The following is a 14,601-nucleotide window of genomic DNA, read 5'->3' as shown; positions in this document are numbered from 1 at the left end:
CATGGGCATTGGAACTATTTTTAATTTTAATTTAAAGAGCAATTAAAGAAAGACAATGGATACACAAGGTAATAAAGTAAGTGATTAGCAGCATGCAAATGACATAGGCTTAATGATAATACCCTATTCTATTCTCCAAAGGGTCTGTTGAGAGGAGCCCTTCCTACATGTGGTTGTTCAGCTAATGTGCCTCTGCCTACAATTACAACATTGCTGACACCATTAACCACTGAAACAACATCACTTTGTGAAATCCTTGTTGTCTCATTAAAATGCAAAGGGTCAGGTAATTTACCACATTGTGTGTCGTCTTTCCTAGAGGGTAATTAGCAAGCATTACCCAGTATGAACTCCTACTGAGAACTAGTGAAACAATGTGAAATATAAAAGAAGATTTAAAAATACATATATGTTTGATGGGAATCTGCAAGATTATTAATTATAACCTTAACATATCTTTGTAGTCAAGAGGCCTTAAAATACAGACTTTTTATATGTCGAATATCATAAGACTTTGTGGTTAGCTGTTTTAGAAACTAATCTTTAAATTTTCAGAAATTTCAGAAATCTATGCAATCTAGATCTTGCTTAACTAGATCTAGATGTACCTCCTTCTGCAATTAACATTTAAGAAACAATGAGACACAGCAGCAAGACACCTTAAAGTTTCTTAGAAGACTTAAAAAGCACATCTTGTTTCGAAAAGACTTTTTGCAGCTGAACATAGAGATTGGAGCAGTACATTCAAATGTCCAAGTTCCCTTTCCTCCTGTTAATTGAAGTCCTATACTATCATTTAAAACAACCTTGATGACATTCACTATTGGCTTATATCTCGTCAGGGAGCTGAATGATCTCTTATTCTTTAAATGGAAGTTTGGGAACATAAAACACATTCCAATAAAAGTGAACAGAAAATTATGAATTCATTAAACTACTTTGGTATCTTGTGCTATATATAATATTTATATTCCAACTACTGTAAAATATGCTTTAATATCTTTAGGCAACTATAAGGACTTAAATATTTATAAAATGGCTAAAGATAAAGTATAGCTCTCTTATTCCTACATACAGATGATGTAAGGCATGCAATCAAAGACAATAACACTTTCAACCCATTTGTCATCTTAAAGGAGCCTTTCAACTTCAGATCCCTTGTGTGCAATCTACATAAGAGTTGTTGCCTACATAGGCAACTCCAAAGGAGTTTGCTCCTTAAAAACTACCAAGAGTGCTATACTTCACATAAAACAGGGTTTTCTGAAAATGGAGACAAAACTATAAATTTCCAGACAAAACAGCTCCAAGTGGGGCTTCAAAATACTGCTGTATTTATCTCTGGGACATCTGGGAACAGGAAGCATTTTGATTTAATATTTCATAACATAGAGGCAATTGCTTCCTTGCCTAGTGTATAATTAATGCTCATAAAAAAAAGCAGTTTTTTTATTCCTCAGCATCAGAAATGCACAAAATAGTGCACCTTCATAATAAGGGGTTTGCTTTCAAGATGTTGAACAGCAAATAATAATAAAATAGAGTCACCATGGATTTATAACAGTCATGGGATGGTTAAATATATTTATAGTATAAGTGTGAAATAACATGCTTGATGTACTGTGTTATCTACCTCTTTCTGCCTAGTTTTATCTTTCTCTGGCTGAAGCAGAAGGTGTCCCAAAAGCAGAGGAGAAAGAAGCAATTGTGAAAATTTGATGGTATTTGGGCTAGGACATAGCACTATTTCTCAAATATGGGGAAGCTGCATAAAAAGTGTCTCTCTAGCCATTCCCTAACACATAAGCAACAGAATCAAAAATCTTTCTTAGCAGTTTTTCATTCTTCCTGGGAGAACTTTGAGAGAAAGAGGAAACTGTTCTCCATGTATTTATGCTTCATCAGCTAATGTTAGGATCCAGCTACAAGGAGAATACAAGAAATGTAAATGGTGGTAGGTGGGAACTATTCTCTCCAGAGTTTCTTGTGAAGAGTGGAAAGCTGGTAGTGTCCTCTTTGAAAGAAGGGAATGACTCCTAACACAGACATCTTTGACAGCCATGAAATGAAGTTAAAAGAACAGTCTCTCTCTCACTCGGTCTCTTTATTTTATTTCTGTCCAAATCTTGCAAAGACTTAGACATAATCTAACTTTACACAGGTGGATAGTTTCATTGAAGTCAGAGAGATTTATTAACTGGTATAACATTAAGGACATAAGTTTTTGAACTAGAAAAGCATCAGATTGTAAACCTGCCAAGGCAAAGGCTGTATTTTATTCTTGTATATATCAAGACTATGACAACAAGCTCTTAATCCCATCTAGAGTACCAGTATGCTACAATAAAATAAAAAAAAGCTATCAGCTGATCCATCTGACTCAGCAGGATAGAAAGTTGCATGCATGTGGAGAAAAGGCAATGCTAAGTTACCTTCTTATTATAGTGACCTAATCTTCAAATATGTTTTTTGTTTGTTTGTTTGTTTTATGTTATGCTATTTGTTATCGTGCAGGGAAATCAAGAAACCCTTATCTATTTTTTCAATTATTAACTTCACTACTTGGGATGATCAGTCTTGGTTTCGAAAAATAACAATGAAACAAAACTACAACAAACATTCCAAAATTCAGTTGGTTAAACAATAGCCACCAACCAAATAAAATATTAATAAAAAACTAGATTGTTATTTTTGTCTATCTACTCAGAAGAATACTTACAACAGCTGATACTAGCAATAGCACATGGTACATTCAGGAACACAAAACATAAATAAAAATATGCTTATAAGGCATAATCTCTGCGCTGAACTATCAATCCTGATGAATCAATAATCCAGATGTATTTGAAAGTAAGGCACTTTATTGCTTTATGAAATATAACAAATTAAACACGAGAAGCAGTGCTGGAGTTGCCACAGAATGCTGAATTCCCCAACAGCACAAAAATAACTGCATTTATGATCAAGTTATGCATTTTGAATTCTACACTGAAAAACTAATGACTGGAAAGTCAGACAAAAAAAAAAAAATCAAATCCACATTCACACACACACACGCACACACACACAAACAAAAAAACCAACAACAACAAAAAACAACAACAACAAAAAACCCTCCAAAAAAACCACAACTCCACTGGAGAAATAAACAACTCAGAATTTTAATGAAGTTTGAACGTATAAAAAATATCTTTAAAAATTATCAATTATCACTGAAACTGACAAAGAACCTTTGCTTTTCAGACAGCAAAGGTTCTTTGTCAGTTTCAGTGATAATTTGTTTCTCATCTCAAGTTCTGATAATACTATTGTTCATTCGTTTTGCTAACATTTCAGAGATAAAACAATCAAGAATAATTAATTGAGGAGAAAGAAATTGCTACCTGCAAACACAATATAGAACATAGACCTGAAATTTGCTTTAATAAGAATTTTCTTGCAGCAGATTGGTAGATGAAGTCCACCAAGAGTTGTAATAACAGAAGAAGTAATCTAAACGAATAATCTAAAAAGTAGATGGGAACAGTCAGTAAGTGTTACTCAAAGAAGAAAGGATGGAAAAAGGATGGAAAGGTCAACAGAATGGGGGAAGAATTGCTGGGGCTCCCCTAACATACTGCCAAGGCAGAGTCCATCCCAGACTCCTTCTTCCCAGGTGCTTTGGAGGAATGGAGCACAAATGCTTACCATGGATCTAATATTCTTTGATCCTTTCTACAAAATACATCTATATAAAATAATCTCATTTTCTAGTTGAAGGCACAGAATTAGAATCAGGAGAGATCAAGCAATAAGAAATCTGGAGTATCTGAGATTGGCAGTTCTTTCTGCCAGCAAAAATGTAACTTTTTATAAACCTTTCTAGGAAGACTACTAATAACAACTTCTGAAAGATAAAAATTGGACTCCTCTTATCACAAATAAAAGACCTGACTGAGTTTATGAATCATTCTGTGAAGATATAGCCAGAGATCCAGCTTCACAGAATTTTATATTTCAGAAGCTGAGATGTCCTAAGGAAAATGACAAGGTTTGCTGCAGATTCAGCGAGATCCATTTTGTCCTTGTTCTTGGAATCTACGTCTCCCAGCTCATTTGTCAGACATCAGATTCTGCATCCCTAACATTTAGTGAGTCTAAAAAGTAGCTCAGTCAGATTTGAAACCTTCAAAAGCCCTTAAAATAGTTTCAGCATAAGAGATTTCAACAATGCAAGCCCAATTTGAAGGAGTTCCTTCTCTTTCTGAGTAGAATAACACAGTACACTTTACATAAGGGAGTCTAATAAATCCTTCCACAACAATGAGTAGGTTTTTCCTCCTAAAACATGTTGCTTCTGAGTAATGACCAGCTAGACAGTTGATGATGAGCATAGATCTGACAACTTAAGTAGTTTAGTCTCATCTGCTCTAGGTACTCCAGGGTCTGTAATAATTCTGGTCTAGAATTTATTTTGTTTTCTGTGCCTCAGAACTGTCAGGACAAGTAAGCTACTTCTTCCCCTTTTCTTCAGGAGGTCAAGGCAGTGTACTGCCAATGGTTATGAGGTAATACTAACAGAATTAGCTAGTACTCAAGCCAGACAGACTAGAGAACAAAGGTGTTGTCAGAATACTTACAGATCTGGACAATTGAGGCAACTCAGCCCAAAAGCTAAGTAATATTTTAATGGTATGAAGAGACACCAACTCTTTGTTTCTGTGTGATAACTCCTGTGTGCTTACTAAGTTCACTTTGGACAACTAATGAGAAAATCCTTTGTTGATATGAGATTAATTCAGTATACTTTCTTTTATCAGTTAATTTAGCTTGGTTATGTGTTCAAAAAAAAAATACTGGGAACCAAAAGCCTTATTTTTACATATTTTTGCTTATCAAGCAAATTTGACATCACAAGTTCACATCTTTGCTCCTTCCACAAACTCCTTTATCACCAATTTCATTTGGGTTCAGGTGTTGGTGTGCTGCTAACTGGGTGACTTTGATGGATAGAGAAGGTTTGCTAGTTCTGAATGTTTATGCAACTAGCGTGGAAGTGACTTTGGTGTTAAGGGAGGTGAAGAGGGTGATTTGCATCCTGCTTTTAATGGCACACCTTTTGTATTGGTATCATCCGTTACTGAAATGAAATAGTGATAGGTAAAAATTTGAATGATCACCATTCATTCAATAACCTATAGATTAAATTACCGTCACTTTTTTCCTTTTTCAGATAATTATATATGTTATATATAATTATATTCCTATGAGATTCCAATACTTAGCGTCTAGAGCATTATATCGACGTTCACATATATGAACAGTATATGTTCACATATACTGTTTTGTTTTTTCTAGCACACTCTCAAAGGTCAACTAATGTTCTTTCATAAACCCAGATTTTCTACTGTCAGAGATCCTGTGATAGAAAATAGACGTCACATAAAAGAGCAGCACAGAACACTTTCAAGGGGTGGTAGTGGTGAGGAAAGTCATTCAAAATGATGCATTCAGAACTAGATAACCTTAGCGTGGCAATACTTAAGTTTGCATAAGCTAACATGAACTGAAACATTTTCCCAGGATAAGTCCCATCCAAAAAAACAAGCTGGTAGTGAATTTCTGAGATTATTGAGGTTATGAGATCAAGAATATTAAATCCCATATACATCCCAGTAAAAGAAATAATCTGAATGGCTGTGTTCCATTTTTCCAATGAATTTCTAATAATGACAAAAATTCATCATAATAGGAATAAGTCAGACTGTTCTTTTAATTTTTTCATGAGTAGAATTCCAAAGCAATTGGGGTTGCCTTGCTTGTGGGCCCTTAAGTTGAAACTTCAAACAAGCATGAAATGGAAAAAAAGACCCTTTTCCCTCTCTTTAAATCAGCTTGTTATCCAGAGAACTATCTAAACTGGTTTTGAAAAATTCAAACTTTTAGTTTTCCAGTGCAATTCCAATATGAAATTCCAACACACTCCCCCACCTTTTTTTTTTTTTTCCCCCCTGATTCTGATGAAGTCTTCTGTATTCAAGTTCTTTCCATGTATACCAAATTAAATCTTTGTGTCTGATATTTGATCCATAATTTCTAATTCCTGATTAGAGTGTGAGGAACAACTACCAAACACAGGCTTAGTTTTCAAACTCCGTGAGGGAAAACTATCTCGAAGTCATGATCCAAGGTAAACCACAGACCAAATCATTACCTCCTCTATACTTACAGTTAAAGCAGATCCAGAGAGAATATTTGCAGAATATTTACTGTACCACTTACTACATTTATTAAAGGTAGGACTTCAGTTGCATAAGCTGCAAGATCCTTTAGGGATTGAAAGATGATTATTTTTACACTGATGGTCTTTGCCAGGGTGCTTATGAGTGCTTTGCACAGGCACAGTTGGTGTAAAACAGCCTTTGGCTACCAATGAATCAGTCCCACCCTCTCAGCAAAGACTAAAGGATTTTGTTCAGTCTCTAAATGGGATGAGTACATGTCAAAGCATGGGAAGACATCAGCTTTGAATTAATTCAAAGTGGCTTTTTGAGCAAGAAGGCACTAAGTAAAAAGACATTTAATCTTAAATTATTCTTGTTCTTTTTGTTTTACATTTTGGCTTATGTTACTGAGCTTTTTTTTCTTCTTTGGATTCAATGTGCTTCACATAAAAATGAAATCTTGTTAGACAGAGGCTGCAGGTATTCTAAATTTCATATAAATTGGTTTTGGCTACATAAAAGCAACTGCCCTGATGAAAAAACCACAGAGCAGGGCATAGTGAATAAGCAATGATTTTTTAAGTTTTTTTTTTTTTTTTTTTTTTTTTTAAACAAAACTTAAAAAGAATAAGAAACATGCAAAAAACAAGAAACAGTTCAATGTTCATTCATTTTTACTCTGCAGGATGTGCCTTGTGATGTAGCAGAGAAACTACGAGACTGGCCCTTTAAAAGCCATCATACCAATCAGCAGGTTTAACTGTCAAGCAAGCTGATGTAGGGCTCTTTGAATTACTGAGTGAGGGATATTCTTCCTGCCAGGTCCTGTCCCCTGTAGGCACTGCAGAGAAGTATTATAGGGCAGTTCTTACCTTGGGAATTAGCCTGCAAGACCCCAATGCTGTCATCAAACTGCATAGATTTGATGTTGAGTGACGCCAAGATGCATTCCTTGTCCTGCAGCGAAGCATCATCAATATTATTCTGATTGGCTGACAGGATAACGCACATGTCGCAGAGGTTGATGTTGACAGCCCTTAAATCAGCCCGACTTAATGGCGTACCCTTCGGCACAGAGAAAAAAAGATTGGGAGATTGGGGGGGGGGGGGGGGGAAGGAGGTTGCAGGAGAGGAAAAAAAAAAGAAAAGAAAAACAAATTAAAGATTGAGAAGGAGCTTTGGGAAATTATTTAACAAGTATCTTTTTTATGCTCTGACATTAAGCTGGTCTAACTATGTGCCAGGGAATAGGAGATGTGTGCTAATCTAAAGGGTAGTTGGTGCTGATGGCAGCATTTTAGGTTCAGTCTCAATACTCAGTCAAGCTATTACTAACAAACAAGAAAGAGGAATAATGCCAGCATTCTGCATCTCATCGGTGACTTGAAATTGTCTTGATTTAAGTTGCTATCATGTGGCAATCTCTGGCTCTCTGAATATAACAAGAGGCGTGTTTTAAATGTTCTTTTATCTACTACCAAGTCACAGTGTTTAAACAGAAAAGTACTGTGTCCTACACATCTGAAATGCAATCAAGATAAAGCTGCTGTTTGCAACCTAAAGCAATACACAAAAAAAGATCTTAATCCTTTTCAATGCTTGTTTTTGGTACTTCTGGAAGGAAAACACATTGATTTCAAGGCTGCGTAATCAAAATGTTTGCAACAGAAACAACGCTAACAATGAATATAACTAATGCCCCATTCTCTCTAACCACAGTTCTCACGTAGAGATGGCAATATTTAAAATTAAACATTGTGGTAGGCCATGGTTATCACAACTGAGACATGAAACTTAACCAATTATAGTTTGTTTCTTTTAATGATAAAAGTTGCCTTCACATCCAACAGTCTGTATATCTCTAGTTACAAAATATTCATTTTCACAAGGGCTGCAAGATCCAGGAAAAACAACACAATTTCCTATGGAAAAGAGATTCTGATGTGCCACATCATAGTTTGGCACCCAAAGAGCCTAATGATATTGAGATTAAGCTGTCCCAAACACCTTGTGGAAAATACCATATATTGAATGGATAAGGTTTCACTATAAAGCACTCAGAAGTTAAGATATGATTATTTCTGCCTCCTTAATTCTGCTCTTTGTGTCTGTATTATGCACCAAGAGAAGGAGGATTCCTATGGGGAAAAATAATAGGAAATTATGTAATTAAAGACTTACTCTTAATGATTTTATGCAAAGGGACAGAACTAAGTCTGCCTGAGGATATTTAAAACTGGCATTTGCTTACTTTTTAAGGAGTTTAGTCAGCAGCTTAAACATATCTTTAAGTATAAACTTTGTATGAAATATCCAAGGTTTTTGCTTGTTGCAAAGCAGAACAAGTGTTTCTATATTGAGTTGTAACCACATCACCATCAGAGATTAGCAGCAAGCTAACATTGTGAACAAAAGCATGGAAAATAAGGTAATGGATTTGAGTGGCCTCCATTAAATACATGACTTCTACCAGTATGATCTCAGTAACTTTTGTAGACATCAAACAGAATAATGCTGATAATTTTAACTTAATGTCATCATTTAGAACAAGATAGGCTTGGATAAATAAATAAGTAGATAGATATATAGATAAACAATAAATGCCTGAAAGTCTGTGTGGTCTTTAGCATCCTTCATTACTGTATAAGTAAATAACTCCTTTACACATTCACAGAATCACAGAATGACTCGGGTTGGAAGGGACCTCAAGGATCATGTAGTTCCAACGCCCCTGCCTAGCAGGGCCACCAAACATACACATTTACTAGATCAGGTTGCCCAGGGCCCCGTCCAATCTGGCCTTGAACATCTCCAAGGACAGGGCATCCACAACCTCCCTGGGCAGCCTGTTCCAGGGCCTAACCACTCTCCTAGTGGTCTCTTCTGTATTTTTGAATGTGCATTAATCAATCATTTAATCTGCTTAACCTGAAATTTGTCCAAAAGCCTCTAAAACTGGGCACAAACTGACTGGAAAAAGTAAAGGTAGTATTCATTAATGCTTCTTCAGAATTTTGAATAAAAACATAAACACATAATACATTAATGTATCATACTAGGTAGTTTGGAAGTAGCAGCTAAATTCCATTCTGCTCCAACAGTATTATTAATTTAATTCTGATTATTCTTAATCCTTCACATTGACTGGAATTAAAAAGGATTGGCAGGAAGAGGAGGATATTAACAGACTAAGTCTGATATTGATGCCATTTCTGTGACAGAGGAGAATCTTGTAACAACACCTGTTGGGTCAATTTCCAGAAGAAAAAAAAAAAACAAACAAAAAACAAACAAACAAAGAAAAAAAAAACAGAAAAAAAACCAAACCAAACCAAAACAAAACAAAACCAGACAATGGCTAACAATAAAACTATATTTATAGTAACAAAGCCTGAATTTATAAGAAAGTGAAGCTTGTCTTTCCATTCTACTGCTGTTTTCCTGATTATGTAGTTCAGATTACATCCATCATTTATATATATTCAATTGTTGAAATGTAGTTATTAGGAACTGGTAAATTCATATTTTTTTTTTTACTCTGAGAAAAACATCCAAACTCACTTTATAAAGTATTTCACTTGTATTTATGCCTTAGGATTTCCCTCCTGACTGGATCTCTGTTGGACGTTCATAGTTATGAACATACCAGATCACTAGTATGGAGGTCTTCACTGTTTTGTAGTGTAGCTCAAGTTTCTACATTTTGTGTAGACAAGAGAATGATACTAATACAGAGGAGAGAAGAAATGGGACCTCTGAATTCTGGCATCAGTGGCCACTAAGATCAATAAGGAACCTTTCCTTGATTTCAAAAAGCTCAGGATGTTTTAGAATGGGTATTGTAGGAATTGAAATGCTATATTTCGTATAAATAAAGCCAAATTTCAGTATTAAAAAAAAAAAAAATACAGACACATTATGTGGATAATATAAAGTAACAATATTTTTTAAAGGTTTTGTGAATATAAATACAACTATAATTTCATAAATAAATGTTATTTCATGAGGGAAATCACATCAGAACAGACTACATGCAGTGCACTGCAGTGAATGTCTGATATATAACACAGCCAATATGTTTGATAGTAGCTGCAATTCATTCAATGAGGATGATGAGGCACTGAACACTGCAGCAAATATCTTCTAATAAGGTCTCACAGGGCTCTGTTTTCATAGATACAGTAAAGGGAAAAGTTAAGTCCTCAGGCCTAAAAGTAGACAACAGTTAAAAAAAAAAAAAAAAAAAAAAAAGCCTATGATCAAAGTCAGTATGAATCTGTCCAGTTGGTGTTCTAAATCACAAAATATCAATAATATGTCTTTGGACTTACAGGCAAGATTGAAACCTTGGGGAAGTTATGCAGTGTCTCCCATTCCCTTCTCAGGTATTCAAGTGAACCCACAAACACAATGTGCTTGAGTTCATGGTAGTGAAAGTTGCTGGCTCGTAGTGGCATCACTAAATTTCTTAATCCAATTAAAGCAGATTTAACATCCCCAAATATGCAAACGACTACATGCCCACTTAAAACTGTCATCGCTGCTTCACTTCGCGTCTAAAAAACAAAACAAAATGAGAAGGGAGAAATGAAACAAATTGAAGCTTAAATCATATATTGAGATTCAAATAATGATAAGCAACTATCAACATTGTTTATGCACAAAGAAGCATTCTGATAATAGTTGTTCTTTTTCATACTTGTTTATCCTTCATTAAATATGCTCAGCAGAAGAAAATTCCATTCCTGGTGACAAATCCTTCAGCATTCAGAAAGACATACCAGACCAAATTCTTATCCTTTATACATTGCTGCACACGTGAATTAAGACTTGGTATAACAACAGAAGCACTATGTATTTAGTTAAGAATAAAATATGACCTACAGCGCATTTATCTGTTAGAGTGATTATAGGAAATATATGCAACATCTTGCCCTAGCTTACAAATCACTAGGGCTTGTTTCATGATCAGTTTGAAAATGAAAGCATGAGTGTCCAATGGTCTTATGTCTTATGTTTTAGGACAAGCTGCTTCTTCCACGAGAAGCAACTGAAGAACCCTTTGCATGGCTTTGCTTTATAGTGAATGCCCACTGTATTTCACAGAGCTCCACTTAGTAAGAAACATCTCATGTGCAAGATCATATCATCAATAGTAACTTCTCAAGCCAATCAGGCTTTTGGAGTTGCTGGACAGAAAAGGAAAAAAACAAAACAAAACAAACACAATAATATAAATACCAACTCATGGAGGATATCTAAATGATGCTCAGAATTACCTTCTCATCTCAGAGACAAAAAAAAATTACATTTTTGCACTAATCTCATAGTAGCAGTATTAGCTGAGTATGCAATTCAAAAACCATGGTGATTAAATAAAGTAATTATGAAACCATGATTTTTATATCTGGAGCCATTCATAATATTACTGCACTCCATCAATTAACTGCAGATCCACTCACATCATATATCATACTGTAAAGAAGTTTTGGCAATGACTAAGACTATGGGGAGCTGCAGTTTTCTCCCCTCACTTATCCATGGTGTAAGTCATGTTTCTGAATTGCAGAAGCATGACAACATGTAATACAAACTGGAATACAAAGCAGAATTGTTGATTACATAACAATTAGTAATTTTCTAATTTGTTTCAAAAAAAAAAACTAAAAGCAAACAAACAAAAAAAAGAACACAAGCTTTCATTTTCTCTTGGGCAATTAAGACTGCTTATTTTTACCATAACAGTGGTCTTGGCTCTTTAAACAAATGAACACAGAAGTGAATTCTGGAGTTGAGCATGTAAGTCATCCCATGTAACTACACATGGGTCTGAACTACTGAGATTTTAGAAACCAGACAAGTCTTTAAAAACACTTTGTACAAGGAGGTACTCTATAATCATTAATCTGTACGTAGTTACGTATAGTTTGTCTGGGGGAAAAAAAAAAAAAAAAAAAGAGTTTTTACTACCCAATAATGCTGGAAACTTGTAAAGTCAACACATATTGGGGAGAAAAAAAAAAGAAGAAAAAAAAAAAAAAAGAATTGCTTTCTGATTAAGGTATCATCAAACACCAATTAGAAGACCACCTCAGAAATCTTCAAATTATGGTATTGTTTGAATGTGTGCAATCTCTAAGGATAACATTAAATTTGCATAGATTATAATGTAGGCATAATTGTAGACTGTGAGTTTGAGAAGGTGTAGGGAAGCATTTTGTTTACACTGTCATCAGCAGTGATGATGCACAGAACAGAAAGAGCCTGGTCAGACTCTCGGATTCACAAGCTAGTGGGGAGAAAAACTGACATGGTATCATCAAGAGATAAGAAGCAATGCAGTCCATAATGACATTTTCAGATAAATACTCTTCAGAGTGGGACAGCATGTAAAGGTCATTTTGAGTCATCTGCTAAAACATGTTCAGAACATGAAGGCAGATTTCTACTACTGTCTATTACAAAACACTGTGCAGCAGATCTGCATCTCCTTGCCTGCTGAATACATATAAATGCAGACTAATTAAAACAGTTCAGCTAAGCTCTGTCCCACAGCTCAGGCTCTGAACTTCAGAATCAACTTGCTTGATGTCTAAACACTGATACTGCAATTCCAAACTATGTCATGGTTATTACAGAAACCCCTGAGGAGAAGGGGAAACAAGCTTTTTACCCCTGATTGTTACAATAAACCAGGGCTGTCACCATCACTGGATGCACCATGCCACAGTACAGGAAAATCTAAGAGAACAGGCTGAGGAAAAGCTTTATAAAGTGCGACAAACTGAAGATCCAACAGGGAGTTCATTTCAAATATCATCAGTTTTGTGAATGAGATCTGGAGTTAGTTACTTGTTACTCTTAGGTATGAGTACATGAACACAAGTGGCACAAACCTTCACTGAGCAAGATAGATCGTGATAGGCCTTCTAATTATTTTTAATGACTTGAGTCAGTTTGATGGCTTCCACAGTTAAACAAACAAAACAAACATAAACTAGGCTCACTGAAACATGCCATGAAAGCAGATTAGTGATACTACTTACTCTGGCCTATTTGGGTTTTTTGACACATAGGAAATTGAGAGAAAAAATTTAAGAGAGCAAAATTCATATAAATAAATTAAAGACAATGCAAAACAATGCCTGTCAGTATTAGAATTTTTACTACCTTGTTTAAAGAGATAAATGCATATTTCCAACATGAATTCTTTAAAGATTTAAACTCAATATGCAAATTTCATCTTACAAAACAAACAAACAAACAAACCAACAAAAACAGTGTACTTTGGACCACGTTTTATTATTACATTTGGCATACAGGTTTATATAACAATAATTCCCTAATGAAAACAGTTAGCTTCAATTTCATAATTTCATTGTGTTTCTGATTTCAATATGATAGCACAGTTTATCACTCAATTAATTAAATATCAGTTTTATCAGTCCAAATAATCTCTTCTCAAGCACAGCTTATCATCAATACCTACCAAAATGACCTTTTCAATATCCTTGGCTGGACACCAATGAAACATTCCTGTAGAGTCATATTTTTTCACATTGGCATCCATATTGTCAATCTGTTCATTGCCAGGAATTAACAAGGGGTCATGCCTGGGGAAAAACAAGTTAAGGACAACATAAGTGGAAAATATTATGAATTATGGATGGGAGGATATCCCAGGAGCTATGTACAGAGGGGAAAAAAAGTAAGAAATGAAATGAATTTAGACTTTAACGTGCTTCCTACGTAGGCACCTTAAAACAAAAGCTAAAAGCAAAAATGGTTAAGGTTTAAATTCGAAGTGCAGTATGAAATATTTTTATATGCTTTCTACACCAATAACCATTAGATTTTAAGCAAGGCTTTCTGACACCATCATGTCCATGAAAGTTTTTTTTCCAGTCCCACCTCTCAAAAATAAATATCAGACTTGCTATTAGCATCTGCAATGAAGTAGAAGGGATAGGAACACAGCCCCATGCTGACTGACTGGCATAAGTATGGAAAGCCAATTACTTGCTTTTACCACATACAACTTCTGACGCGATGCTCTTCACAGTAAAAGCTTTAACAGGCTCCACTTTAAATATTTTAGCAATTTGCCCAATCATATTTTGCTTTCCCAAACTGAAGCCCTTTAAAGATTCAGCAGTATGTCATTTTATAGCAAACTGACTAACAAATGCCCACATCTGGAATACATGATTTTAATACCAAACAACAATGTCAATTTTTCTCTGACAATTGTATCTGTGATAACCTCCTAAGTATTGTGAGTTTTTTCGTTTCGTTTGGTTTCCAAAAGATTTGAAAGCAAAAGGCTTTTCAAAGAAAAATAAAATTGACATTTTAATAAACTTGATTTCCAGAAATACAGCTACACTTAAGCACAGAT

At 35.0% G+C, this 14,601-nt stretch overlaps 1 protein-coding gene across 50 annotated transcripts in view; it reads right to left on the bottom strand.

Moving 5' to 3' along the window:
* The window catches only part of KCNMA1 (potassium calcium-activated channel subfamily M alpha 1), a 412,923-nt gene that overhangs the window by 38,780 nt on the left and 359,542 nt on the right, over positions 1 to 14,601 (bottom strand). For all 50 annotated transcript variants that reach the window (XM_015866684.2, XM_015866674.2, XM_015866673.2 and 47 more), the window contains 3 exons: positions 13,693 to 13,816; positions 10,535 to 10,759; positions 7,076 to 7,268 (listed from right to left, as the gene is read on the bottom strand). In XM_015866684.2, coding sequence (XP_015722170.1) covers positions 7,076 to 7,268; positions 10,535 to 10,759; positions 13,693 to 13,816 — 542 coding nt within the window. The remainder of the gene's footprint in view (positions 1 to 7,075; positions 7,269 to 10,534; positions 10,760 to 13,692; positions 13,817 to 14,601) is intronic.

Source organism: Coturnix japonica, chromosome 6 (assembly GCF_001577835.2).
Source record: "Coturnix japonica isolate 7356 chromosome 6, Coturnix japonica 2.1, whole genome shotgun sequence".
In the NCBI taxonomy this organism is placed as follows: domain Eukaryota; kingdom Metazoa; phylum Chordata; class Aves; order Galliformes; family Phasianidae; genus Coturnix; species Coturnix japonica.
Note: the sequence above shows the minus strand (reverse complement) of the source record. Positions and strands in the feature narration are given on the sequence as shown.